This window comes from Lithobates pipiens, unplaced genomic scaffold (assembly GCF_037356315.1).
Source record: "Lithobates pipiens isolate NorthernLeopardFrog02 unplaced genomic scaffold, aLitPip1_a1.2 Scaffold_19, whole genome shotgun sequence".
In the NCBI taxonomy this organism is placed as follows: Eukaryota; Metazoa; Chordata; class Amphibia; order Anura; family Ranidae; genus Lithobates; species Lithobates pipiens.
In genome coordinates, this window is record NW_027507764.1 from 239787601 (window position 1) to 239813868 (window position 26268).

General features: G+C 43.1%; 1 protein-coding gene across 2 annotated transcripts in view; it reads left to right on the forward strand.

The window, feature by feature from the left end:
* The first annotated feature begins 727 nt into the window (after nucleotides 1-727).
* SACM1L (SAC1 like phosphatidylinositide phosphatase) overlaps nucleotides 728-26268 on the forward strand; it is a 226497-nt gene continuing 200956 nt past the window's right edge. The window contains exons 1-2 of one of the 2 annotated variants that reach the window (XM_077491838.1): nucleotides 728-899; nucleotides 22776-22873. In XM_077491838.1, the coding sequence (XP_077347964.1) occupies nucleotides 871-899; nucleotides 22776-22873 (127 nt within the window). In that variant the 5' untranslated portion in view covers nucleotides 728-870. The remainder of the gene's footprint in view (nucleotides 900-22775; nucleotides 22874-26268) is intronic. The other variant, XM_077491839.1, reaches the window with a different exon arrangement.

Genomic DNA, 26268 nt, shown 5'->3' on the forward strand with positions numbered 1-26268 from the left:
CTTCCCCGATGCGTGCCCGCGGCGGCGCGCATTGCGGAAGTAAAAATTAGGACGTCCATGGACAGCCACCCAGACGAAAGCGCCTGCTCTACGGCCGTCATTCGGCTATAGGGCGGGCGCGAAGTGGTTAAATTTAGGCTACTTTCACATTGGGGCCCCGTTAGCGCTGTTTTTTTTAGCGCGGTTTAAGCAGCACTTTTTGCCCGCTAGCTTTTAAACCCTGCTAGTGGCTGAAGAAGGGATTAAAAGCGCCCATGTTGCGTGTTGTTCATTTTAATGGGCAGGGCGTTTTGGTAGCATTGTATACATCGCTCCCAAACAGCCCCAAAGATGCTGCTTGCAGGAATTTTTCTAACGTCCCGCAAGTACACCACCCCAGTATGAAAGCACTCGGTCTTTCACATTCGGGCGGCATGGGAGGCGTTTAAAAATGCCTAAAAACTGCCTCAGTGTGAAAGGGGTCTTATAGTAAGGGGCAGCCATTCATACTCTCATTTTAAATGCTAGCTTCCTGGTTGTGTGTGTATTTTTTTATTTTATTTTTAGTAAAAGTAGAATTAAGAGTCATCACTCGTAGTCAAAGTGTGTGAAACGAACGACTACTAATTCCCTGAGCACTCATTTCCCTGTTGTCAGTCTTATTCTGCAGACTAGCCCCGCCCTCTAAGCTCTCCGCCACTCTGGAGCAGCAAAGCCCTTGAAAACTTATCAGCCACCGTAGATGAAATGTCGGCTCTTGGTGACGTCAGAGGAAGTTGGTGTACAGTACAGAATGTGACTTGCTTGCTCTGGGTCGTGTTGTGCACAAGACCGGTTTGTACATTGTCTGTGAGGCATTCCGTTGTGTAAGTCTGTGAACATTAGTGGACCATGGCGCTACTCTACGAGAACCTGAAACTGTAAGTAACTGCCACGTACTGACTGGGTGAAAGGTGTCCTAGTCCTTTCTCTGACACAAGTGAAAAGACGTCATCCCGAATGGTCAGTCATACAACCGACTGGCTGTGTAGTGGATCGTGCTTTTTATATCTTGTTGAATAATGGACGTGCATTATACAATCCCAGTTCATCTTGTTTGTCAACATGTAACAACCAGGATGTGTGTTTTACTATGCTGATATGTCCTTTTCCCTGGGGTTACTGTCGTCTCTGTTTACTGTGTGGGCTGGATGTGGTCGGTTTGTCCATTATTGATCGCTGTTCAGTGATCCCCAGGGCCTGTGTGTGATGGAGTGAATGGTGCAGGGTGTGTGTAGAAGAGAGTTTAGGCCAGAAGTAAACAGCTATCCATCTCTGGTCAGATCATTCTAGGTGGTGATCACATTGCTGCACATTTCATTCTGTTATTACAGTTTAATACACATAAAGCCCAAATCTTTTTAGTTTTACATCCATCAGGATTTTAATGCTGTCTTAGCTACAAGGAGGTCACCATCATTCACTCTCTGTCTAATGGCCAGTACACAGGATCCGAAAATATAACGAAAAATACTGCTTTCAAAGTGATTGTATGATAATCGGATCGTTAGTACAGAGCTTTTGAGAGCCGATCATGACGATTCATCCAATATTATCTGATCGGACAAGCACAAAACTTTTTTTTGTTGGATGCCAGGGTTGTGCGATTTTTCCTTTTTAATTAGAACAGTTGGCGTCCAAAAATATAATGCAAATAAACACATGACATCACTTCCGATTTTTTTTTTTTTTTTATTCTGTCGTACGAGGAGTTTCTTCGCCTTAGCGCTTCATGTTCGATAATCGACTAGCATACAAAACAAAAATTGGACGATCTGTCTTCTGATTTTTGGATTGTGTTTATGGGGCATTAGGTTGGGTTCACACTGGGCAACTCTTTTTAAAAAAAAAAAAAAAAAAAAAAAGAATCAGCAGCAGCCCTATTGATCTATGTGGCCGAGTTTGACAGACATTGCCCCCTGTCAACTTGGCACGTCGAATAGTATCACAGGTGAACAGCCCCCCCGGCTACATTGCGGAAATCAAGAGGACGGTCAAAGGGCAGTAAAACTGACTCAACCGGCTGTTTTTACTTGCCCAAGTGAGAGAAGCCTCCTTTACATGTGCTGCTGTCATTGCTGTCCCCAGAAGGATTTTCAGAGACATTTGAAAGGATGACTCGGAGGCAATACCTGACCCTTTTTCACTGCTTCTGCTAACCTTTGAAGACCCTCCACAATAACTGGCATTACACGCAGTTGGGGCATGGCCACATTCACTTTAATGGATTGTGTTTGGTGGGGGTACTGCTTGCCAGCTGCAACTGACCGAGGCAGTTTATACTAAAACTGGCCATACACTGATCGAATTTCGGGCAGTAGTGATTGGACAAATTTCATTCAATGTGTGGCCCATTTTTACTTTAAAGTATAATTTTACCTTTTGTAACATGCTACATTACACCCATTTTCAGAGCGTGACATGTTACTGTTTTAGCAGCCCCAATTCCCTGCTGTGAGAATGAGCTGGGCATCTTCTCCCCACACACGCTGTCACAATTTTAATTAACAGTGGCCGAATGAGGCTCCACCCACCCAGCTGCTTCATTCATTCCTTGAGTAATGTGAATGGGAGAACTAAAAGTACCAACAGCATTTGCAGCTGTCTGCTTGTAGTTTTATATGAACTACCAGGGCGCTGTTGAGCGTTCTAGGTAGTTCATTGATCCTTCCTGTCAATGTGTAACTACTTGCTCATATAAGGTACGAGCAGACAGCTTACGATGACAGCCTTCAAGAGCCCTGCTTTGCACCCATGATCTGTTGATCGCTGGTGCAATGCTTTGCAGGCTTGTAATGTCATGTCATTCTTACCTGCTCTGTGCAATGGTTTTACACAGCAGCCCCGATCCCCTTTTCTGGGGTCCTGTGCTGGCGCTTCTGGCCCCTCCTGCCTTCAGAGTGCCCCTATGGCAAGCAACTTGTTATGGGGGTACTCATGTAGGCTCAATTCCTAGCTGTGCTTCTGCTGACAAACACAGTGCAGCTTGGCCCTGCCCCCTGCTCCCTCCTCGCAGGCTGTCATTGATAGCAGCAGAAGCCAACGGCTTCCGCTGCTGCATCTGTGTACAGTGAGAAGGGAGAGGTTTTGCTGCTTTCGGGCACAGAGCTAGAACGACATTGGGATGGGATAAGTATAATTTGGAGTTGGGGGGGGGGGGGAGAAGCTGGTCACAGAAGGTTTAATACCGTAATGCATACAATGCGTTAAGGTAAGGAAAACTGCTGCCTTTAGAATTACTTTAAATCACTTGGTTGGGACTTCTGTAAAACCCTTTAATCCCTCATCAGTTCATATGGTTTATTAAACCTGCTCCATCGAAACGCCCCATCCTTCACAAGCCAGAGGACTCTGGAGGCATAGCTCTGCCTGACATCCCATTTTACCATATTGCCTCGCATGGACTAGTCCAAAATAAACCTTTAACAGTGGGTCTTATGGAACAAGGGTTGATCTACTAAAACTGAAGAGTGCAAAATCTGGTGCAGCTCTGCATAAAAACCACTTGGCTTCCAGTTATTTTTGTCAGAGCTCAAGTTAGAAGCTGATTGACTACCATACACAGCTGCACCAGTTTTTTCACTCTCTGGTTTTGGTAAATCAACGCCACAGTTTCTTCGGACTAAGCAACTTAAATTGACTCTAAAGACAGAAGATTTTTTTATCTTAATGTATTCTATGCATTGATAAAAAAAACTTCAGTGTGCAGCAGCTCCCCTAATACTTAAGCCCTATCTCGATCCAGTGATGTACACGAGTGCCTCGGCCATCCGAAACTCGCTGCTGTCAAAGTCAGTTAGCCAATCAGGAGAGGGGGTGGGGCCAAACCACGGCTCCATGTCTGAATGGACTCACAGAGCTGCAGCTCTGCTGGTTGCCCCCATAGCAAGCTCCTTGTAGGGGCACTTGACAGGAGGGAGGGGCCAGGTGCGCTAGTGTGTAACCCAAGAAGAGGATCTGGGCTTCTCTGTGCAAAACCACGTTTTTTTATTTTTTCTGACCTGCAAGGTAAAAGTCATAATGAGCTAGTAGGCACCGCTTACTAGCTCATTATGAAATACTTACCTTAGAACGAGGCCCCGACATCTCGTCTGATCCACGCCGAGGGAGCTGACATGTTCCCTCAGTGGGTATCGCAGCTCCGGAGCTATGAGTGGCCGGAGCTGCGATATCGCATGCGCGTGGGAGATTTCTTTCCGGCAGGGTCTGGCGTCTGCCGAACTTTCAGCCGAGAATCCCCTGTGCGCATGCAGGTACATTATAGGCTTACCTTTTAGGTAAGGCTGGGTTCACACCGCTGCGGCAGCAAGAACCATATGTGATTCGCACCGCACTGCAGTGCAAATCACATCCGATCTCTGTGCGATGCGAGTTCAGTCATACAGATAGTATGGCTGAATTCTCATCGCACCTGCCGCAAACTCGCACGGGACCCTTTTTTTGGTCCGCAGCAGAATCTGATCGCATGGGTGTTCACACCATACGATCCGATTCCTGTCCGAGTTTGCAGATCGCACTGCGATATGCGAACTGATCTGGGGGTGTCATTAAGGTTTCACTGACACTCCCAGCAGTCCGCATAGGGCAGTGTGAACTGCCGGCGGGAGGCATGCGATGCGGGAAAACGCTGCGGATTCGCGGCGTTCCCGCATCGCTCCAGTGTGAACCCAGCCTTAAAGTTATAAAAAAAGACTATACAACCGCTTTAAGGACAGATCTTTTTGAGATGTGTTGTTTACAAGTTAAAAACAGTTTTTTTTGCTATAAAATTACTTAGAACCCCCAAACATTATACATTTTTTTTCTAACACCCTAGAGAATAAAATGGCGGCTGCTGCAATAATTTCTGTCACACCATATTTGTGCAGCGGTCTTAAAAGCGCACTTTTTTGGAAAAAATACCCTTTTTTTTTAAATTTAAAAAATAAGATGGCAAAAAAAGTTAGCCCGAATTATTATTATTATTATTATTATTATTATTATTATTATTTTTTTTTTTTTTAATATTGTGAAAGATAGTGTTACGCCGAGTAAATTGATACCCAACATGTCATGCTTCAAAATTGCGCCTGCTCGTGGAATGGCAACAAACTTTTACCCTTAAAAATCTCCATAGGCGACGTTTAAAAAATTCTACAGGTTGCATGTTTTAAGTTACAGAGGCAGTCTAGGGCTAGAATTATTGCTCTCGATCTACCAATCACGGCAATACCTCACATGCGTGGTTTGAACACCGTTTTCATATGTGGGCATCTTCTGCAAGCGAGCTCGGCAGGACGGGGCGTGCTTAATTTTTTTTTTTTTTTTTTTTTTCTTATTTATTTTACCTTTTTATTTTTACAATTTAAAAAAAAAAAAAATACATTACGACACTTTTATTTCTATTACAAGGAATGTAAACATCTCTTGTAATAGAAAAAAACATGACAGGACCTCTTAAATGTGAGATCTGGGGTCAAAAAGACCTCATAGTTACACTAAAATGCAATCATTTTTTATTTTTTTTTATTTTATATTTTTTTTGTCTATGGGCGGAAGTGATGTTTTGACGTCGCTTCCACCCTGCAATGTTATGGAGACGGGTGGGGGCCATCTTCCCCTAACTCGGCTCCACGTCCAGCAAGGGTGAAGATCCGATCACCTCCGCCACTGCCAACAGCTCTGGTAAGCGACGGAGGTCACTGGGTGAGGGGGCCCTTCCTCAGTTGCCGATTAAAGTGATCTTGTGGCAAATCCGCCGCAGACACATCTCTTATTGGAAAGAGGACCGCCGGCCGAAGAAGAGAATACCGGGGTTATGGCAGCTAGCTACTGCCATAACAACATTTTCCACCTTTTTAATGTGACCTATAAACTGTACAACTCAGTTGAAAAACAAACTGAAAGCTTTTAGGTTGAGGTAAAAACAAAAAAATAAAATAACATGCTTGCATAAGTGCGCACACTATGGATGCACCGAAATTTCAGCCGCCGAAACATATCGGCTGAAAATGGGTTGCCAAAATAAAAATGTTGCCGATAATGGGGCTGAAAAAGGGGGTGGGGGTGTCTTCCTAGCTCACTCCAGTCCTCCCTTCCCACAGAGCGGGAGCTGAATTGCCCGGGCGGCTGCAGTAACAATGACCCACCTCCTGTGACAGACGGCACACTGAAGCGGCTTGACGCGTTTACAGGAGGCGGGACATTGTTACTGCAGCCGTCTGGGCAATTCAGTTCACAGCTTCAGGACACACGGAGATCGCGGCTCTGATCCGGGCACGGCAAGGCTGCATATGACGAGCACTGGCAGGCTGCATCTGATGGGAACTCTGGTGAGGCTGCATCTGATGGGAACTCTGGTGAGGCTTCATTGATCTCTTGTAGCATGTCTGCAGTCTCTGGCCGTCTCCTGTAGCATGTCTGCAGTCTCTGGCCATCTCCATGATGGGGTGGCGTCCTGCTGTTCCTACAGCGGGGAGTGGACCAGAAACTGGCCTTAAGCACTATCAAGGGACAGATATCAGCCTTGGCTGTCTTTTTTTCCAACGACCCTTGGCTTCTCACTCTCTAGTGAGCACCTTTTGTACAAGGGGTCCGACATGTAGTCCCCCCGGTGCGTCCACCCTTACCCCCGTGGGATCTGAACCTGGTGTTGTCAGCCCTTCAGAGACCGCCATTTGAGAACATCAGGGAAATACCTTTAACACTCTCTCAGAAAGTGGTCTTCCTAGTGGCCATTACATCGGCCAGGGGGGGTTTCAGAACTGGCGGCCTTGTCTTGCAAGTCGCCCTATCTTGTTATCCACAAGGATAAGCTGGTGGTGCATCCGCAACCTGTTTTTCTACCGAAGGTGGTTTCGGCTTTTCACTTCAATGAAGATATTGTGTTACCATCTCTGTGTCCTAAACAGACACATCCTAAGGAGGTGGCCCTCCATTCCCTGGACATAGTCTGGGCTCTAAGGGTATATCTGTCTGCCATGGCTCCCTTCCAGAAGTCAGGCTCTCTGTTCGTTTCGGTAGCTGGTCCAAGAAAAGGATTGGCCGTCTCGTCGTCCACCATTTCCAGGTGGATCAGACAGATCGGCGTTCAGGCTTAAGCCTCGAAGGGACAGGTGCCCCCCTTTCATGTCACGGTCCCCTCCACTGGGGCAATTGGGACCTCTTGGGCTTTCCGACATCAAGCGCCAGTCGCTCAAGTGTGTAAGGCGGCGACTTGGTCATCTGTTCACACTTTTACAAAGTTCTACAAAGTGGATGTGTAAGCGCATCTTCTGATGCCTGCTTTGGCCGCAGAGTTTTGCAGGCGGCCGTGTAATGTTGCAATTTTACACTCTTTCTTCTGTTAGCATATGTTGACCGCAAGTTCTGATGCGGTTGGCTCAGATGGTGACTCCCCCATTAGGGAGCACCTCCGGTTGTGGGTGAAGTTATGTCGCTGTTCCCACCCCTCATTATGACACTGCTTGGGGACGTCCCTACGGTCAAGATTAGGCCTCATGCACACGAGACGCTGTTAAACGCGTGTTCAGATGCAGTTGGACACTTTTTTTCAACTGCCCCTGAACTCATTCAATGTTATCCTATGTGTCCAGCACACAGTCTCGTTGTTTACCGTTTTTATGCAGTTGTGTTTAACCTCGTTTTTCCAGAAGCATAAAAATGGGTTCAGACGCAAAAATTTCCACGTTTCAGATGCAAAATGCGGGACCCGCGTTTAGCTGCGTTTGCGTTTATAAGCGTTTTTAAAGGAACCCAATTTTTTGGACCTGAAAACAGAAATATGATCTGAGAATGACATTTTGAGACCCGAATTTGGGGGCCCATATCTTGGGGCCACTTATTGCCAGGAACCCCAAATTTGGTATGCATACACTGTGGAACTAGCACTACAACATATCCAAATTTGAGGTTACTATCACCAAGTGACCCGAGACAGGGGGCCCCAAATTTGGGTCACAAAATGTCATGCACTTTTCTGCATCAGAGAATGACATTTTGTAACCCGACTTGTCGGGGTAGGTACGCAGCTGCACATACATGTTTGTGAAATATCCAACAGACATTCGCTGTCCCATCAACGGATGGGTCCAATATTGACGAGCTCTGAGGCTGCTTTCACACTGGGGCGGGAGCAGCGTCGGCGGTAAAGCGCCGCTATTTTTAGCGGCGCTTTACCGTCGTTTTAGCGGCGGTGTGCGGGCGCTAGCGGGGTGGTTTTAACCCCCGCTAGCGGCCGAAAAGGGGTTAAACCCGCCCGCAAAGCGCCGCTGCAGCGGCGCTTTGCCGGCGGTATTGCCGCGGTGTCCCATTGATTTCAATGGGTAGTAGCGGTATAGGAGCGGTGAATACACCGCTCCTTCACCGCTGCAAAGATGCGGCTAGCAGGACTTTTTTCACCGTCCTGCCAGCGCATCGCTCCAGTGTGAAAGCCCTCCGGCTTTCACACTGGAGTTAAAGGGGCCGGTTTTTTTCAGGCGTTACACAGGAGCGATTTTTAGCGCTGTAACGCCTGAATACCGCCCCAGTGTGAAAGCAGCCTGACTCTGGACCTCTCACGAAATTTGCGACGACGTTGCTGTCTCATCAAGAGCAACAACAGGAGCATTTCCTGACATATATTCAATATGGGATCCATTTCAAAATATATACCACAGAAAGCGAGGCAAATGCAAGTGTACAACTGCTCTCTATGCTTCTGCTGCTCACTCTGATGAAAATAGCAGAAATAGTTAAAAACAACATGCTTGGGGAGGGTCTACATGATGTTATCTTTATAAACGCTTATAAACGCAAACGCGCGTTTCAGCTTTTTTTGAGCAGAGTTTTCACCTGCGTCTCGTGTGCATCGTCTCAATGAACGAAAGAGAAAATAGGATTTTTGTACTCACCGTAAAATTATTTTCTCTGAAGTTCATTGACGGACACAGTACCCTCCCCTCCTATTGATTTACGTTATACTGCTTGTTGACGTACTGAGCTACAGGAAGCAGGCTGAGGGATTATTACCAGAAGGACCGACCCCTGGGTGGAACTATAAAGTTCTGTTGTTTTTCACATGTATTACATTTTCTGCCTAGTCCTCTCCTGAAGGTGGCGTAATAACCCTATGGTCAAGATTACTGGAGCTGTGTCCGTCAATGAACTTCAGAGAAAAAGATTTTACGTGGAGTACAAAAATCCTATTTTTGGAGCCATCGTTAGGCATGTGAGGGTCAAAATCGGATTGCAGCAGTGTGAACTAAATAAATGAATAATAAAACAAATAAACAATAAAAAAAGAAAGTCCCAAGTGTCCATGTGATATTTTAATCATTCATATTCATGATAGTGTGTTCATTTAATGATAGTGATGTCAGATAATTCAAACTTGTTGCTACATTTATATTCCTTTTTTTTCACCATCCTGCCCAGGCCAATTTTCAGCTTTAAGCGATATCACACTTTGACAATTTGCGTGGTTATGCAACACTTACTTTTTAGCCAAACGTTTTGAAAAGAAAAACATGCGTTTTATTTACTTCTGTTATACAATTTTACATATAGTTTCATAAATAGTTTGCTTGAAAAAAGTTCATAGAATAAAAGGGGAAAAACTACCCCTCCCCCTAAAAAATAAAAAAAAAATCTATCTAATATAAATAAACTTGGCCCAAAATGTATTCTGACACATTTCTTTGGTGAATGTGACTCAGAGGCCACAAGCTTTGGTATATACTGTATATCTGAAAATTTGTCAAACCTGATGTACTCTCGTTTCTTGAGGCCTGAAATCCAGGACAGTACAGATAGCCTCTAAATTACACCTTTTTTTGAAAGTAGACAGTCCTAGGTATTTGTTAAGAACAAAAAAATGGAGGAGGGATTGGACTGTGTGTGAACAGGCTTTGGTCTGTCTGACTCGAAATCCGCAAGGCACCTGGTAACAAAAGGCATGGTGGACAAACACCTTAGGGTCTTTTAATAGACAGACCAAAGCACAAGGTATCTAAAAGGTATACATTTATTAAGAAATTACAATAGTAAAGATGTGGAAGAAGTGCATGATACATAAAAACAATATCTGAAACCCACCCAATATGATGCAGTTGTATGAGCTTGTCACTGTCCTGGTGCAGGATGGACTAGTGGCGGTCAGTACAGTATATAACACCTTACATGTTACGGACTACAAGTCCTTCTTCAGAAGTTTAGTTATTGGTTGAGATGGGTACAGATTTTTGGCAATAAAGAGAGTATACTATAGTACAATATTAATATAAAGTAATAGAGATCAATACTGTTTTAGCTGAAAGATGCTTAAGGAACACATGGGGAATGTGCAGCACACTCTATGTAATCCTATATCTCCCAGGTATGTTGTTCCACTGTCACCTTATCAGTAGTATACCCTAACTTCATAGCTGCAACTCAGCTGTTAGGGTGGTAACTTAGTGCTTTATTTATCGTTTGTACACTTTGAACGGACTATTACAATTATACTGTTCTATATCTCTAATTCAGCTAGACTGGCCCAGTATAAGCAGGAGCTATCTGGCTCCACTGGCTTGATTCCTTGTAGTGAAACAAGTTTTGCCCTGTTTATGGCCCTGAGACTGTTGTGCCCTGGAAATAGATCTTCCTAGTACCCATGATTGGTTGGATCATCCTATCCCGTTCAGATCAGTTTTGTATGAAGTGTCTTACTATGTAAGTAATTTTATCTATTTTTCTGATAATACACGTTATGTTGAATCCAATGCATAATGCTTTCAGCTGAAACTGTATTGATCTCTATTACTTTATATTAATACTGTACTATTGTATACTCTCTTTATTGTAGAAAATCTGTACCCATCTGAACCAATAACTAAACCTATGAAGTAGGACTTGTAGTCCGAAACATGTAAGGTGTTATGCACTGTACTGAACACCACTAGTGACTTGCTCATACAACTGTATTGGATATTGGATATTGTTTTTATGTATCATGCACTTCTTCCATATGTTTACTATTGTGATTTCTTAATAAATGTATACCGTTTAGCTACCTCGTGCTTTGGTCTGTCTATTAAAGGGGTTTGTCCACCGTGCCTTTTGGTACCAGGTGTCTTGCTATTTGATAGGCATTTAATAAGAGGCATGGCGAGTAGAGGTCGACCGATATGGGTTTTTCCTCCACCACTCCTGCCCATTGATATGAATGGGCACCACTGCCGAAGCGCATGCAATGCGATTTGGCAGCAGTGCTTCATGGGTGCATTTAACCTCTTCCTTGGCCGCTAGCTGGGTTATATGTGCCCCACCAGCAGCCAAATAGCACCGCTAAAATGATGGTAAAGAGTCGCTAAAACTAGCAGCGTTTTACCATCAACGCCTGCCCGCTCCAGTGTGAAAGCAGTCTTCATAAGTGATACAGAAAATTTCTTACATTTAGATATTTATTAAACAAAACAAACCTCCAATCAGTTTACTTGTATGTATGATTTAGATAAAAAAAAAAAAAACCTATATATTAAATAAAAACAGGTAGTCAAAACTTTTGGACGAAAAAAAAAATGGGCTAACTTTACTGTTTTTATTTTATTTTTATTTTTTAAATAGTGTTTTTTTTTCCCCAAAAAAATGCATTTTAAAGACCTCTGTGCAAATGCCATGTGACATAAAATATTGCAACAACCGCTATTTTATTCCCTAGGATCTCTGCTAAAAAAATATATATATAATTTTTGGGGGGTCTAAGTGATTTTCTGGCAGAAAATACAGGACTTTTACTTGTAAGCAACAAGTGTCAGAAAAGATTTAGTCTTTGGTTAAACTGAGAACTTCTACACACAGAGATGATTTCATTCATTCAGAAGTGTAAACATTGTATCTTTTTGTTCTTTTCTTGGCAGGCTGCCCAGAGAGGAGGAAAGTCGTTTCTATGACGACTCAGGCAACTTACACTGACTTCTATTACAGAAGTCATTTCAAAGTCCCGATGTTCTACATCGGCTTTTGCCGATGCCGATTATTTAAAAAACTGCAAATATCGGCCGATATATTGGTCGACCTCTAATGGCGAGTTTTTAATTTTGAAGTTTGTAATTTTTTGTCACAACTTTTTGGAAAATAATAAATTGAAAAAATTACATTTGTAATAGTTTTTCTTTGGTGCTTTTTTTTAACGCACTATGACTAGAGCGATACAGTGTTACCATAGTAACACTGTACTTCTCTGGGGAAAGATTTAGGATTTTTTGTTTTTCTTACACATTATGACTGCTTATACCAGCAAATTTCATTGTTCTAAGCAACCATTTTTTACTGATTAAAACTGATTCATTGTGTGTTTTGTTTGATTTAGCTGTGATTGGCCACAGCTATTCACATGGAGCAGATGGGCTGTGAATTGGCCCTGTCTATACCATGTGATCACTGTGACCAATCACAGCTAGCAACACAATTGTATGCATGAATGGAAGCTATCCATTGTTTACAATTGTCATGTGATCTGCTGTGATTGGTCACAGCAATCACGTGGTACCGGCAGTGGGCACTGGTGCACGTCATTTTCCAGGCAAACAATATTGAAAACTTCCAACAAAATGACCGACCGCACACTTGTGGCATGACGTCACCGGCTCCTCCAAATGTGTTGCATCAAGAAATCACATGACTTCATCAGGGTAAAAGGGCCGGTGTTATATCAAGTTAGCTAACTCGTCAGAAACTCCAACCACGTCACTTCCAGTAATGGGAGATTTTGATGAATTGCTGTTTGGACACAACAACCGAATACAGTCTTATACAGGAAGATTTCGCTGTTTTAACAGCACATCGGCTAACGAGGTGAAAGGTGTCGCTGCCTCTGAGGTGGCCATTTTGTTGGCTAGTATCGGAGCGCGGTAACAATCTCCGCTCATAATATCGTTCAAAGGACTGTATACGGTTGCCATTGTTGTGTCCAAACAGTTTGTCAAAATCTGCAATTTACTGATCGTTTAAAGAAACCAGAAGTTAACTAGTTGGAGTTTCTGACGAGTTGGCTATTTTGACAGAACACCGGTACTCGCAAAGTGCCTTTTATGCAACTATCGCTGATTAATTTCATTAGAAACATAATAACGCTATTCAAAACTCAAAATTGTGTGGTCGGCCATTTTGATGGAGGTTTTCAATATTATTTGCTTGGGTGCTGATGTGCTCCAGTGTCAGTGTACAATATCTGCTTAAGGACCGCCTCCTGCACATATACATCGGCAGAATGACACAGCTGGGCACAATCACGTACCTGTACGTGGCTCTTTAAGTGCCCAGCTGTGGGTCGGGAGCACGGCACCGGCGGCGACCCGGTCCTGACCTCCGTGACCATGGCCGTGGGACCAGCGGACCCGATCGCCGCTGGTGTCCCGCGATCGGGTGACAGAGCTGAAGAACGAGGAGAGGTCTGTGTAAGCAAACCTCTCCCTGTGCTTCCTACTGAGCCTGTCACTGATCGTCTGTTCCCTGTTATAGGGAAAGACGATCAGTGACATCAGATGCCAAGCCACAGTTAAAAAAATAAAATAAAAACACACACACACACACACACACACACACACACACACACACACACACACACACACACACACACACACACACACACACACACACACACACACACACACACACACACACACACACACACACACACACCACACACCACACACACACTTAACCCCTCCCCGCCCCCTAGTGGTTAACTCCTTCACTGTCATTTACACTGGAATCAGTGCATTTAAATAGCACTGATTGCTGTATACATGACAATGGTCCCAAAAATGTCCGATGTATCCGCCATAATGTCGCAGTCACAATAAAAATCGCTGATCACCACCATTACTAGTAAAAAAAAAAAAAAAAAAAAAAAATGCTATAAAACTATCCCCTATTTTGTAAACGCTATAACTTTTGCGCACACCAATCAATAATCGCTAATTGCTATTTATTTATTTTTTCCAAAAATAAATAGAAGAATACGTATCGGCCTAAACTGAGGAAAAAAAAATGTTTTTTTATATATTTTTTGGGGATATTTATTATAGCAAAAAAGTAAAAAATATTGCATTTTTTTCAAAATTGTCGCTCTATTTTTGTTTATAGCGCAAAAAATAAAAACCGCAGAGGTGATAAAATACCACCAAAAGAAAGCTCTTTGTGGGAAAAAAAGGATGCCAATTTTGTTTGGGAGCCATGTCGCACGACCGCGCAATTGTCAGTTAAAGCGATGCAGTGCCGAATAGCAAAAAGTGGCCTGGTCCTTTGGCTGCAAATTGGTCCGGGGCTTAAGTGGATATAAGTTAAAGTGTTACTAAACCCCCAACAGTAAAATCAGTCTGTATATGCAGTAAAATATGCTTGTTATACTTACTGTGAAACCTAAGAGATTAATCCTCTGCATTGTGTAAAAAGGCTGTTTGATCCTGACTTCTCTGATCTCCCGCTTCTTCCACTTTCCCTAATCCATCTCCTGCTATATCAGAGTCTTTGGAGTCAATCTGCACATCATGCTCAGTTTGGTGTGTATTGCTAGAGAGGTTTTGTTTTTTTTTGGGGGGGGGGGGGTATGTGTCTGGATAGTGCTGATTGGTCCTGTGCCAATCAAAGGGTCAGGGCTAGGGGTCGACTTTTTGTCAGGGCCGATGCAGATTTTTTCAGTTTCCTTTCAGGCTGATAGCCGATATCAGGTGCCATTATTATTATTATAATTATTATACAGGATTTGTATAGCGCCAACAGTTTGCGCAGTGCTTTACAATATGAGGGCAGACAGTACACTTACAATACAAATCAATACAGGAGGGATCAGAGGGCCCTGCTCGATATTCTGTACATCACCGTCACCTGCCTCCTAGATGCAGCGTGTCGCTTGCCACTGTCACCTGCCACCCAGATGCAGCTTGTTCCTACTTATACTACTTTTGGCAGCCTCTCCCCAGCAGCGTCCGAGCGGGTAAACTTCCACATGCGGGCGGTGAGAGATGACATAACTATCTCTCTGCTCGCCCATGTCTGCAGCTCTGTCAAGAGCAGCCTTTGCAGCCCTGCTGTGGGGGCAGAACAGCGGTGATGCGAGGCGGGCAGTAAGAGATGTCGTGGGGACAAGGGGAGGAGGTCTGACTAATATTGGTAATATCTGTACTTTTCTGACCGATATTCAGAAAAATTTTAATATCAGCCATGCCGATAATTGGTGGTCCCATAGTCAAGGGTCCTACAGCCTCACAGGACAGTCAGAATAGAATGAAAACTCCTCCTGCTAGCTTTAACCAGACACTGATAGAAATCTCAAGACTGCTATATGCTACTGATGAGAAAAGGTATTTAGCAGTTTTTATTTATGTACTTAAATAATTGCATTTCCATGTTCTGTGTACTTTGGTAGACCAGATATAGTGAATGCTGGGTCCTGGGTTTAGTAACACTTTAAAGCGGGGTTCCACCCTAAAGTGGAACTTCCGCTGATCGGAACCCCCCCTCCAGTGTCACAATTGGCACCTTTCAGGGGGGAGGGGGGTGCAGATACCTGTCAAAGACAGGTATTTACACCCACTTCCAGGCATAGACTCCCGTGGGAGTCCATGCCATTTCCTGTCCTGCCGCGCTGTCTGCTGGGACACACACGGGTCTCAGAGACCGAGCGGACAATTCCTATTGCGCTGCACGACTCACGCATGCGCAGTAGGGAACCGGGAAGTGAAGCAGATTCGCTTCACTTCCTGATTCCCTCACCTAGAATGGTGGCGGCAGCAGCCGAGAGCCGAGCGATCGATCGGCATTGGCTGCCGGCATCGCTGGACCCTGGGACAGGTGAGTGTCCATCTATTAAAAGTTAGCAGCTGTAGTATTTGTAGCTGCTGGCTTTTAATATTTTTTTCCGCAGTACAGTCCCGCTTTAACTATAAAGTATTTTATTAAAAAAATACAGTTTTCTATATGGAGAGCACTAAATAAATTCTATTATGATGGCGGTGGATTGAAAATACCAGGAGAGTATAAGTGGAGAAAAGCAGAACAACCGTGGTACAGGAGACCCCACTTTAAGGGGCAAGTACATAAAACCTGAGATTGGTCAATTATTAAAGAGAAAGTAAACGCTGCTTCTTTGACCTGCAAATTAAAGTCATAATGTGCTAGTATGCATGGCATATCAGCACATTATGTGAAAGTTACTTGCAAATGAAGCCCTCGTTGTCACCGTTGGAGGCTGCATCCATCTTTTCCCATCTTCATTCTGGGTCTGCAGACTCTGGCTGTGCGACTGGACGGAGCCGCGTTGTGTCACTCCTACGTATGCATGAGCCGCCGGTCATGACACAGGGCTCTGAAGGAACGGCATGGATAGCTGCTCCTTCAGAGCACATGCCCCCATGACATCATCGGTGGAGTATATAGTAAATATCTCCTAAACGTTGCAAGTTTAGGAGCTATTTGCAGTACCTATAGGTAAGCCTTACTATAGGCTTACCTTCAGGTACAAACAATACAGGGAAGTTTAATTCCTCTTTAAGAAGAGAGCATTTGTATGCTGGCGAAGGGATTTTTGCACGTGGTGAAAGTAGAAATATAAATGCAGCAACAAGTTGGCATTATCTGACATCACTGTTATTGAATAAACAAAACATCATGAATATGAATGATTGAAATATCACATGAACACTCGGGACTTTCGTTTTATTGTTTTGTTTATTTGTTTTATTATTCATTTTACATTTTGCACTTTGTTGTTGTTTTTTGGAATATTGAATTTAGTATATGACATAATCCACTTGTATATTATCTCTATGCTGAGCAGCACTGTTTGGAACATATTTTAAGTACGCTTGTGGGAACACGAGGTGTGAGCAGTAGTAGTGACACTAGTCTAATTTCTGATATTAATAAAACGGACATTTGAGGGTGAGATGATTTTATTATTCGTTTCAGTTTGGAGTGGTTTTATCACAAATCACATTTTGCTATATACTGATAGTACTACACTCTCTCCTTGAGTGATTTCGCTGAAGTTCTTTTTGGTTTCATTGTGATCCTAGCCATAATATTGTTAGAAAAGGATACAAAATAATAATTGAATTTGTGCTTCAAACCAGCTTTGAGGTATCTCCCCCACAATAGTCTGCTGCTTTACAGACAGTTCAGATTCTATCAGTGTATAAACTTTTTTTTTTTTTAGCTTGAGAGAGTTGTGAAGATTTTCCTTTACTACCTGTGCATAACCGCAAATGAGAAGAAAGCTCTGTGAATGGAATTACCCTTATAGAGGCGAGTTGTCAGTTGAATGCGTGTTCCCATTGGATGATTTTAACCTCCTCTCTTGCTCTGGCGACAGATCAAAACGTTTGGCTTTCCCATGACCCCATGTCTTCATGACAGTGGTCATCAGGACAAATAAAGAGGGTCATTCTTCCAAGTAGGAATACAGGCACCAACAAAAACTTGGCAAAGGGTATATCTCTTCCTTACTCTTTCCAAGACTTAAAGTGTATGTAATGCCTAAATTTTTTTTTTTTAAGTGGTTGTAAAGCTACATTTTAATTAACATAACAAACATGTTATACTTGCTCTGTGCAGTGGTATTGCATAGAGCGGCTTTGAAACCTCCTCTTTTGGGATTCCCTGACGGCGCTGTGCGCTCCACATCTTCTCCAAGTTGCCCCATATCATGCTGCTGACACTCGTGCCGGAATACTTCAGAGCCGGAACTGTGTGCTTCCTTAAACCCACACACACACACACACACACACACACAGTGTGGCTTGACCCCACCCCTACTCTCTCCTTACAGAATTTAACTGACAGCGGCAGAAACCAATGGCTCCCACTGCTCTCAATTATGCCCGTGAATGCAGGAAGAGAGCAGAGTGGGGCTGCCAGCGAGGACATCTTTGCCATTCTGAAGCTTCCCTCCAACCACTTTGCATATTATTTTATATATACTGTGCTTCTGTATTTTCCAAATATGCTGCAGAATTCTCCCTCCTCTGAGTCTGGCTGCAACAATTTTAACTGTGGGCAGCTGAAGCTGCTGCCTGTTCACTTCCTGGATTTACACACCCACAGAGGCACACCTCCAGCCCCGCAGCTCTAATTGGCTCTCTTATGACTCACCCACACCCCCTTTCTGGCAAACTCTCACGTGAATGAGAGAGAGCTGTGCACAATGTCATAATCCTAGGCTTTTTACCAGACAAGAAACAGGAATGTATTTACTGGCAGAAAAAAAGTTTTACTATCCAAAGTTAAAACAACAAGGGCAGAAGAATCAAAAGATAAAGAAAAAATTACTGAAGTTCCGCTTTAATTCTCTGTAATAGACGGAGCTATAATTTTTTAGAGCAGGAGGGGAGGATCAGGGAGCTGACAAGCAGGGAGGAGGAGGAGGACAGAGGGGGAAACGGACACAGAGAGCAGGGCTGCGGCTGACGGAAGCACATACACTGACAACGGTGTCAGGGCTCAACAGCCCTGATATATCGGAATAGGTGTACAGAGAGGAGGGAAGAAAATGTCGGGATCACCCAAGTATTTCAGGTTATAAAGGGGGCTAAATTACACAGCACAAGCACTGTGCAGTATAACATGCTTTAAAAAAACAGGATCAATACTTTTTTTTTTTTTGTGTTTGCAAACATTTTATCTAGGATTTGGCTAAGGATGAGCTCAGGCGTGTTCACATACTCCACGTGCAGAGCCCGCCAGGAAGTCGGCGCAGCACTGCACTAATCACAGGCAGTGACACATTGCCCAGATGCGCGGCTGCAGAGATCGGGCAATGTCTCGCTGCCTGTGATTAGCGCATCGCTGTGCCAACTTCCTGGCGGGCTCTGCACGTGGGGTATGCGAACACGCCTGAGCTCATCATTAGATTTCAAAACAAACCAAAGTGCTCAGCTATAAACAGATGCATTTTATGTTATCTGCATAGGTTCAAAGTACCTAGAAGACGTTAATTTTGACATCAAATTTTCATTTTAGTCATAGTCTTTCAACTAAAATGCCATTTTTGTTTTAGTCGTATTAAAATCATCTGAATTGTTTTAGACATATTTTAGTTGACTAAAATCAAATTAGTTTAGTTAAATTGTAATGCATTTCTTTCTCTAGAATTTCATTATATACTCCTGGAGTAAAAATCTAACGTTATTATTTGTGGTATTAAGTTTTGAACGTGCACTACAAGCACAGATTTCACCATTGTGATATATAACCATTGTTAATTTTGACGTCAAATTTCGATTCAGTTTTGGTCATAATCTATTAGCATAAAATGCCATTTTAGTTTGTCGTATTTTAGTCATCCGAATTGTTTTGCCCGTATTTACTTGACTAAAATAGTGTTAATTTCATTGTCAAAAAAGGCTGATATGTGCATATGATGCAGTCAGCTCATGTGCCTGCAGTAATTTAGCTCTTTGTGAAATACACTTCATCTAGCCATTTGATTTTTGCATTCATATGTTTGGCTTTGCTTATTGCTTGATTCTTGTGCTGCCTGTGTTGTCTTTCTTTCCCTAATATAACACTTATTGCACTTGGCTATATAGAGGATGAATGCTTAGTTCAGAGTTTAACTAGGGTGCCATTTAGGTTCCCTTGGGGAGCATGGGACCCAGTTTGTCCTGGATCAGCGTCATAAGTTGTCAAGAGATTAGTGGGCCGGCTCCCAGCACCATAACAATCAATGACACTTTAGGACCATGGCAATGAATGACTCTGATCCAAAATAGGCAGTATGCAAGACTGTCTCCAGCATTCAGGAGAAGGCAGAAGTCAACCTCCCCACCTTCTGCTCTGCCACACCCAAAAGGTCGAGCTCTGATGTTTTGCTGAGCTCTCTAAAGGGGGCACTATGTGAAGGGAGGCTCTAATGTAATTGGGATATCTCCGGTGGGATAGGGGCTCTGATGTAATTTGGGGAACCTCAACTGTGGGGGGGGGGGTTAAGTTAAAAGTGATATTTTTAAATAACAGACATCGCAATACTCGCCTGCTCTGTGCAGTGTTTTTTCACAGAGCAGCCCCAATCCTCCTCTTCTTGGGTCACCCACTGGTGCTCCTGGCCTCTCTCTCCTGCCTAGTACTCTCACACCCTCGCTCCCAAGCCGCTGCTCTGCATGTCCATTCCGTTTCCTTTGAGGTGTGAGAGTACCCTGAGAGGTTCTTGTTCACATCGCTGAATCGCAATGGGGCTCAGGTAAGTATTGGGGAGGGGGGCTGGGGCGCTCCACACCGAAGATTTTTTTTTTTTACCTTCATGCATAGAATGCTTGAAGGTAAAAAACGTTGAGCCTTTAGAACCACTTTAATTTTATCAAGCCGATTTTTGTGCATTGTCCTGGGCTCAAGTATGCCATTGATGAGTAACATTTGCAATTTTAACTTTTTAGACTGGGGTGCCTCAAGATTTTGCGTGCTGCAACTAAACAAAGTTTGGAAAATGTTGGCTTAGGCTAGGATCACAGTATTGCAGATCCTGTGTGCAGACTGTGCGGCGTTTAAATGGGTGGCTATACTGTAGAAAAAGCAGGGAAACGGTCTCTGGTTAACGAAAGCAACCGCAGGGCAGCTGCATAGAGCAGGCTGTGTTATTAGATGTGTAGGGTGCCTTTAAGAAGTAATGGCACTCCACGCATCTTCTAAAGAGCAGTGCCTTTTGGCTTTTTTGTTTCATAGTAAGACAGTATACATGCGTGCCCTATAGCCAAACATGCCAAATTTCTACCAGGAAGAGGGGTAGGGTTGTGTGACAGGTGTGGGTGGAACAGAACCACACGTAGAGACCAAGAGTGTTTTTCAGGGCCCCTGGCCAAGAGGTTCTTTATTTTGGGGTGCTGAAAAAGCATACGAGTTAAATAAGGGGTAGGCCAAAGGGCAGTAATTCCAACACCGTGAGCGACATGCAGAAATAGTAACAGGGTGGCAATAAGGCAAATCAAAGAATAAGTCCAGAGTCATCGGGCAGCAATCTAGTACAGCAGCATCACAAGGAAACAATCGATACAGTGAGTAACAGACCACAATTGGGTACAGCATGGGTTAAGTCCTTGGCACTGGGCACAGCTGGGATAAAGGGACTCAACAGCCAATAGCGGACTCGGCGGAGGAAGTCCAGGCAGAGTGGCAGGGAAAAGGAGGTCCATAGGACAGAGATCCTTCACAAAGCCATCATGGGTCCTCAGAGGGCTATGTGTCCTGGCCTCAGTTTCAGGGCCACACAGTAGTTGAAGGAAGAGCAGAGAATAAAGTAAAGGCCGTGTGTCCAATCCAGAGCGCTACACAACAAGTCTCAGCAGTTCCATGTTTTTTCTAATCTCCTTCTAAGGAGACCTACAGCCATGAGCTCCTCTGTCTGTCTCTGAAGTAAACTCTCAACAGTCTGACACCCTTCATTGTTATCTATGGTATTTTGAATTCAGCCACACACCTCAATTGAAATCTCCCGCCAAGTAGGATACAATAATTTCTGCACTTCTTACTGAGGGCAGCCTCGTGTTCTACCCCCTGTGGGGACACAGGAACTCACAAACTAAATTATGCAGATAAATTTACTTTCTTACACACTGCATCTGGATTAGAAATTGTCAATTTCATTAACCAAAAAGAAAAACAAAATCCAGTTTTCCTGACCTCCATTACACAGTGTTTGCTGGGGAATGGTTATATAGAAGCAGGCATCTTATGGTTCATATAATACAATGTCAGGCATACTTTTCATGCTTTTTCTTTAATACAGATTGCTGCAAGCCCAGCAAGTGGAACAACTGCTGTAACTAATATATTATTGTCCTGGAGCAGAAAATGTATAAATATACACAAACAAACATGTATTACCAATGTACAAGTAATATACACACACTCATGGGAATGCTTTTAAAGGGATCAGTAAAGGATGCTGTACTAGCAGGTTTTGTTGATAGCATGTTTATTTAATTGCATTTGAAGTGGCAAGAGGTCTGCCAAATGTATAAGTGTCTCCTAGCTTGCGAAACCAGAGATAATTCTGTGTATTGGGTTACATCTTGAGACCAAAGCAAATATGTCAGTGTTGAGTTAAAGAGGTTGTTAACCCTTGTGTTTTTTCACCTTAATGCATCCTATGCTGAATAAATGCTCCCTGAGAATACAATTAATACCTGCTGTTGTACCACTGATGGTCAATTTCTGACAATGTTAAAATTGCTAAAGAATAACGGGCTAGTTATTAATGTATAAGTTATGCATTCAGTTTAGAAAACTTCTGTTTAGCCATTGGAAGCCAAGCTGTTCTAAGCCTTGTACACACGGTCGGAGAATCCGTCGGAATGTGTCCTATCAGACCGTGTCGTCGGATAATCCGACTGTGTGTGGTATGCATCGGACTGATTCCGTCGGACCCAATTTTCCAACATGTTGGAAATATTTCCCGACCAACTGGGCCGATCGGACATACTCCGATCATGTGTAGAGAATTTTGATTGGACCAAGTGCAATGCATGCTCAGATCAAATTCCTACATCAAAGCTATTGGCTACTAGCCTGAATGTAGTCCCATCGTAACAAAATTACGTCATCACGTTCTGAAAGATCGGATTTTTTCACCAACTTTGTCCGACCGTGTGTATGCAACAGTTTCGGGCAAAATCCGACGGATTTGGTTGTGGAAATCTCCGACCGTGTGTACAGGGGCTAAGTGGGGTTTGAGTCAAGAAGTGAACCAAAATTGTGTTCTTGTATGTTACTTTTGCTAAATTACTTTTTTATATATAATTTTTTTTTTTTTTTGCTTTCAACTTTAGGCACACAACACCTGAGAAGTTTTTTGTGGAAGCTTGTGATGATGGAGCAGAGGATGTCCTTGCTATTGACCGAGTGTCAACAGAAGTTGCTTTGGCAGGTAGTGACCAGTTTAGCAATGTGAAACAATCATCAGTAATAAACCAACAGTATTCCACAGCAGCGCAAACAAATTTTAAAAAATAGTGAGAAAACATTTTTAAATGTGCACAAAATTTAGTTGTTGGAGAAAAAAATTTGTATATTAACAACAAACAGTGAATAAGTCCACAAGAAAGTAAATCCGGAAAAAGTAAAAGTCCGTATGAGTGTCACATGGCAGTGTGAAATCTAACCACCGTAACGCCTTGAATCCACCACCAAAGTGATACCGTGAGCCTCTCTCCCTTAAGAATAACACTCACCAGACCACATTGCCACCCATTCTCATGAGTAGGAAATGGCACTCAAAACAGATATTAAATCTTTAGAGAAGCTCCAAATCGCCACTCCACCTTCCTTATAACTTTAGATCTCAGCAAGTATCATCCAGCTTAGTTTCCAAGACAACTGGAGCCAGATCGCAGCGCTATTGCCTACTCACAAGAATGGGTCATTTTCAGAACACCAAAGATCTTTCGTCTTTATCCCTTAGCATACAAATCTAATTTTCCAGTATTTATTTGAGCAGTGAGATTTCCATTACCCAGACCTATCCTTTCTATAATCCCCTGTAGAGTGTTATTCAGTTCAACTTCCATCTCCATCTCTGCTCTTTTCTTCAGGGGTTCACTACCTCTCCCAGCTCTTCTTTGCAGAAAGGGACCTCCTATTCCCTGTCTGCAGTACCAGAGGTTTCCTGCATGCAAACAACTTTACACTCTCACCGCTCTGTACACTTTCCACCCCTTTGGTGTACAACACCAATTTAAAAAAAAGGACACTGCGTCTAATGTTGAAAGATTTCAAAATTATGTTCTTCAACGTAAAATTGCAGATATGTTAAATATATTCTCATCTACAATACATAATAGCAAAAATGTCTGGAAAAAAACTGGAGAAATCTCTGTGTTTAAAGGACAGGTCTGAAATGCAATATTGGATTCATGTAATCTTTAGGCCCTTAGACGACACTGCATTAAAAAAAGGCACCATTTTGTGAAGGATATCACTGCATAGGCTCAGGAATACTTCCAAAAATGATTTATTATACAGGATTTATATAGCGCAGTTTGCGTAGCACTTTATAACGTTATGTTAGGGCAGACAGTACAATTTAAATACAGGAGGAATCGGAGGGCCCTGCTCATCACTGTCTGTGAACACAGTTTACTGTGACATCAAAATATGCAAGTTTAAGCTCAATCATGCAGAGAAGAAGCCATACTTGAACATAATACAGAAACACAGCTGTCTTCCCTGGTCCAAAGCTAGTTAAAACTGTTCTGTGGTAAGACAAATACAAATTTGACATTCTTTTTGGCAGCCATGGGTGCTGCATCTTCCAGATTAATGAGGAGAGAGACCTTCTGGCATTAGCGCTCAATTCAAAAGTCTGCATCTCTGATGGTATGAGAGATCATTAGTAGAGGTCGACCGATATGGGTTTTTCTCTGGCCGATGCCGATATTTAGAAATCACGGCGGCCGATGGCCGATATATGATGCCGATTTTTATTTTATTTTTTCCCCCTTCATCTCATAAAATCTAACCGACACCTTTCCCACTGGGGCGTTTTTCAGGCACCTTTGGGCTAAAAATAGCGCCTGTAAAGTGCCTGCAAAACGGCTCCCCTGCAGTCTGTGTGAAAGTCTGAGTGCTTTGCTTTCACACTGAGGCGATGCACTGGCAGGATGATAAAAAAAAAAGTCCTGCAAGCAGCACGTTTGGAGTGGTGTATGCTCCTCCACCACTCCTGCCCATTGATATGAATGGGCACCACTGCCGAAGCGCATGCAATGCGATTTGGCAGCGGCGCTTCACGGGCACATTTAACCTCTTCCTCGGCCGCTAGCTGGGTTAAATGTGCCCCACTAGCAGCCGAATAGCACTGCTAAAATGACGGTAAAGCGCCGCTAAAACTAGCAGCGTTTTACCATCAACGCCTGCCTGCTCCAGTGTGAAAGCAGCCTTAATAAGCGATACAGAAAATTTCTTGCATTTTAAACATTTATTAAACAAAACAAACCTCCAATACGTTTACTTGTATGTATAATTTAGATTAAAAAAAAACCTATATATTAACCACTTAACAACCAGCGCATGCCGATGTACGTCCTATTTTTGAAGAGGGATATCTCGGTAACGGCAGCAGTTGCTGCCACAACCGAGATATCCATCTCTTCAGGCGCCAGCCGTCTGTATGATAACTGTGGTCTCTGCGGCGGGTTTGCCGCGAGATCACCGCTATCGGCAGCGGGAGAGGTGCCACCCCCTCCCGCGCCCTCCGCCGCTTACTGGAGCCGTCGTTAGTGGCGGAGGCGATCGGGTCCTCTTCCTAGCTGGGTATGGAGATGAGCGAGGATAATATGGCCCCCACTCGTCTCTATACCATAGGAGGGCGGAAGCGACGCCAGAACGTCACTTCCGTCACTTCTTAAAGGTATATTTTTTACTTTTTTTTTTTTTTTTTTTTGTTTTTTTTTTTTTTTTTTGTTTTACTTTTACTTTTTTTATTATTATTGCATTTAAGTCCAAGTATGAGACTTTTTGACCCCAGATCTCATATTTAAGAGGACCTGTCATGCTTTTTTCTATTTCCAGGGATGTTTATATTCCTTGTAATAGGTATAAAAGTGATCCATTTTTTTTATAATTTTTTTTTAAACGGTGTAAAAATAAATAAAATCAATTAAAATAAATAAGAAAAGAAAAAAAAAGGTTTTTAAAAACACCCCGTCACGAGTTCGCGTGCAGAAGCGATCGCATACGTGAGTAGCACCCGCATATGAAAACGGCGGTCAAACCACACATGTGAGGTATCGGTAGAGCGAGAGCAATAATTCTAGCCCTAGATCTCCTCTGTAATGCAAAAAATGCAACCTGTAGAATTTTTTTAATGTCGCTTATGGAGATTTTTAAGGCTAAAAGTTTGACGCCATTCCACGAGCGGGTGCAATTTTGAAGCATGACATGATAGGTGTCCATTTACTCAGCGTAACATTATCTTTCACAATATAAAAAAAAATTGGGCTAATTTTACTGCTGTCTTATTTTTTTTTTTTTTTATTCAAAAAAGTGTTTTTTTTTTCCAAAAAAAGTGCAATTGTAAGATCGCTGTGCAAATACGTAGTATTTTAGTGACCGCCATTTTATTCTCTAGGGTGTTAGAAAAAAAACCAATATAAAATGTTTGGGGTTCTAAGTAATTTTCTAGCAAAAAAAACTGTTTTAAACATGTAAACACTGAGTCTGAAAAGAGGCCTGGTCCTTAAAGCGGGATTCCACCCTAAAGTGGAACCTCCCCTGATCGGATCCCTCCCCCCCTCCGGTATCACAATTGACACCTTTCAGGGG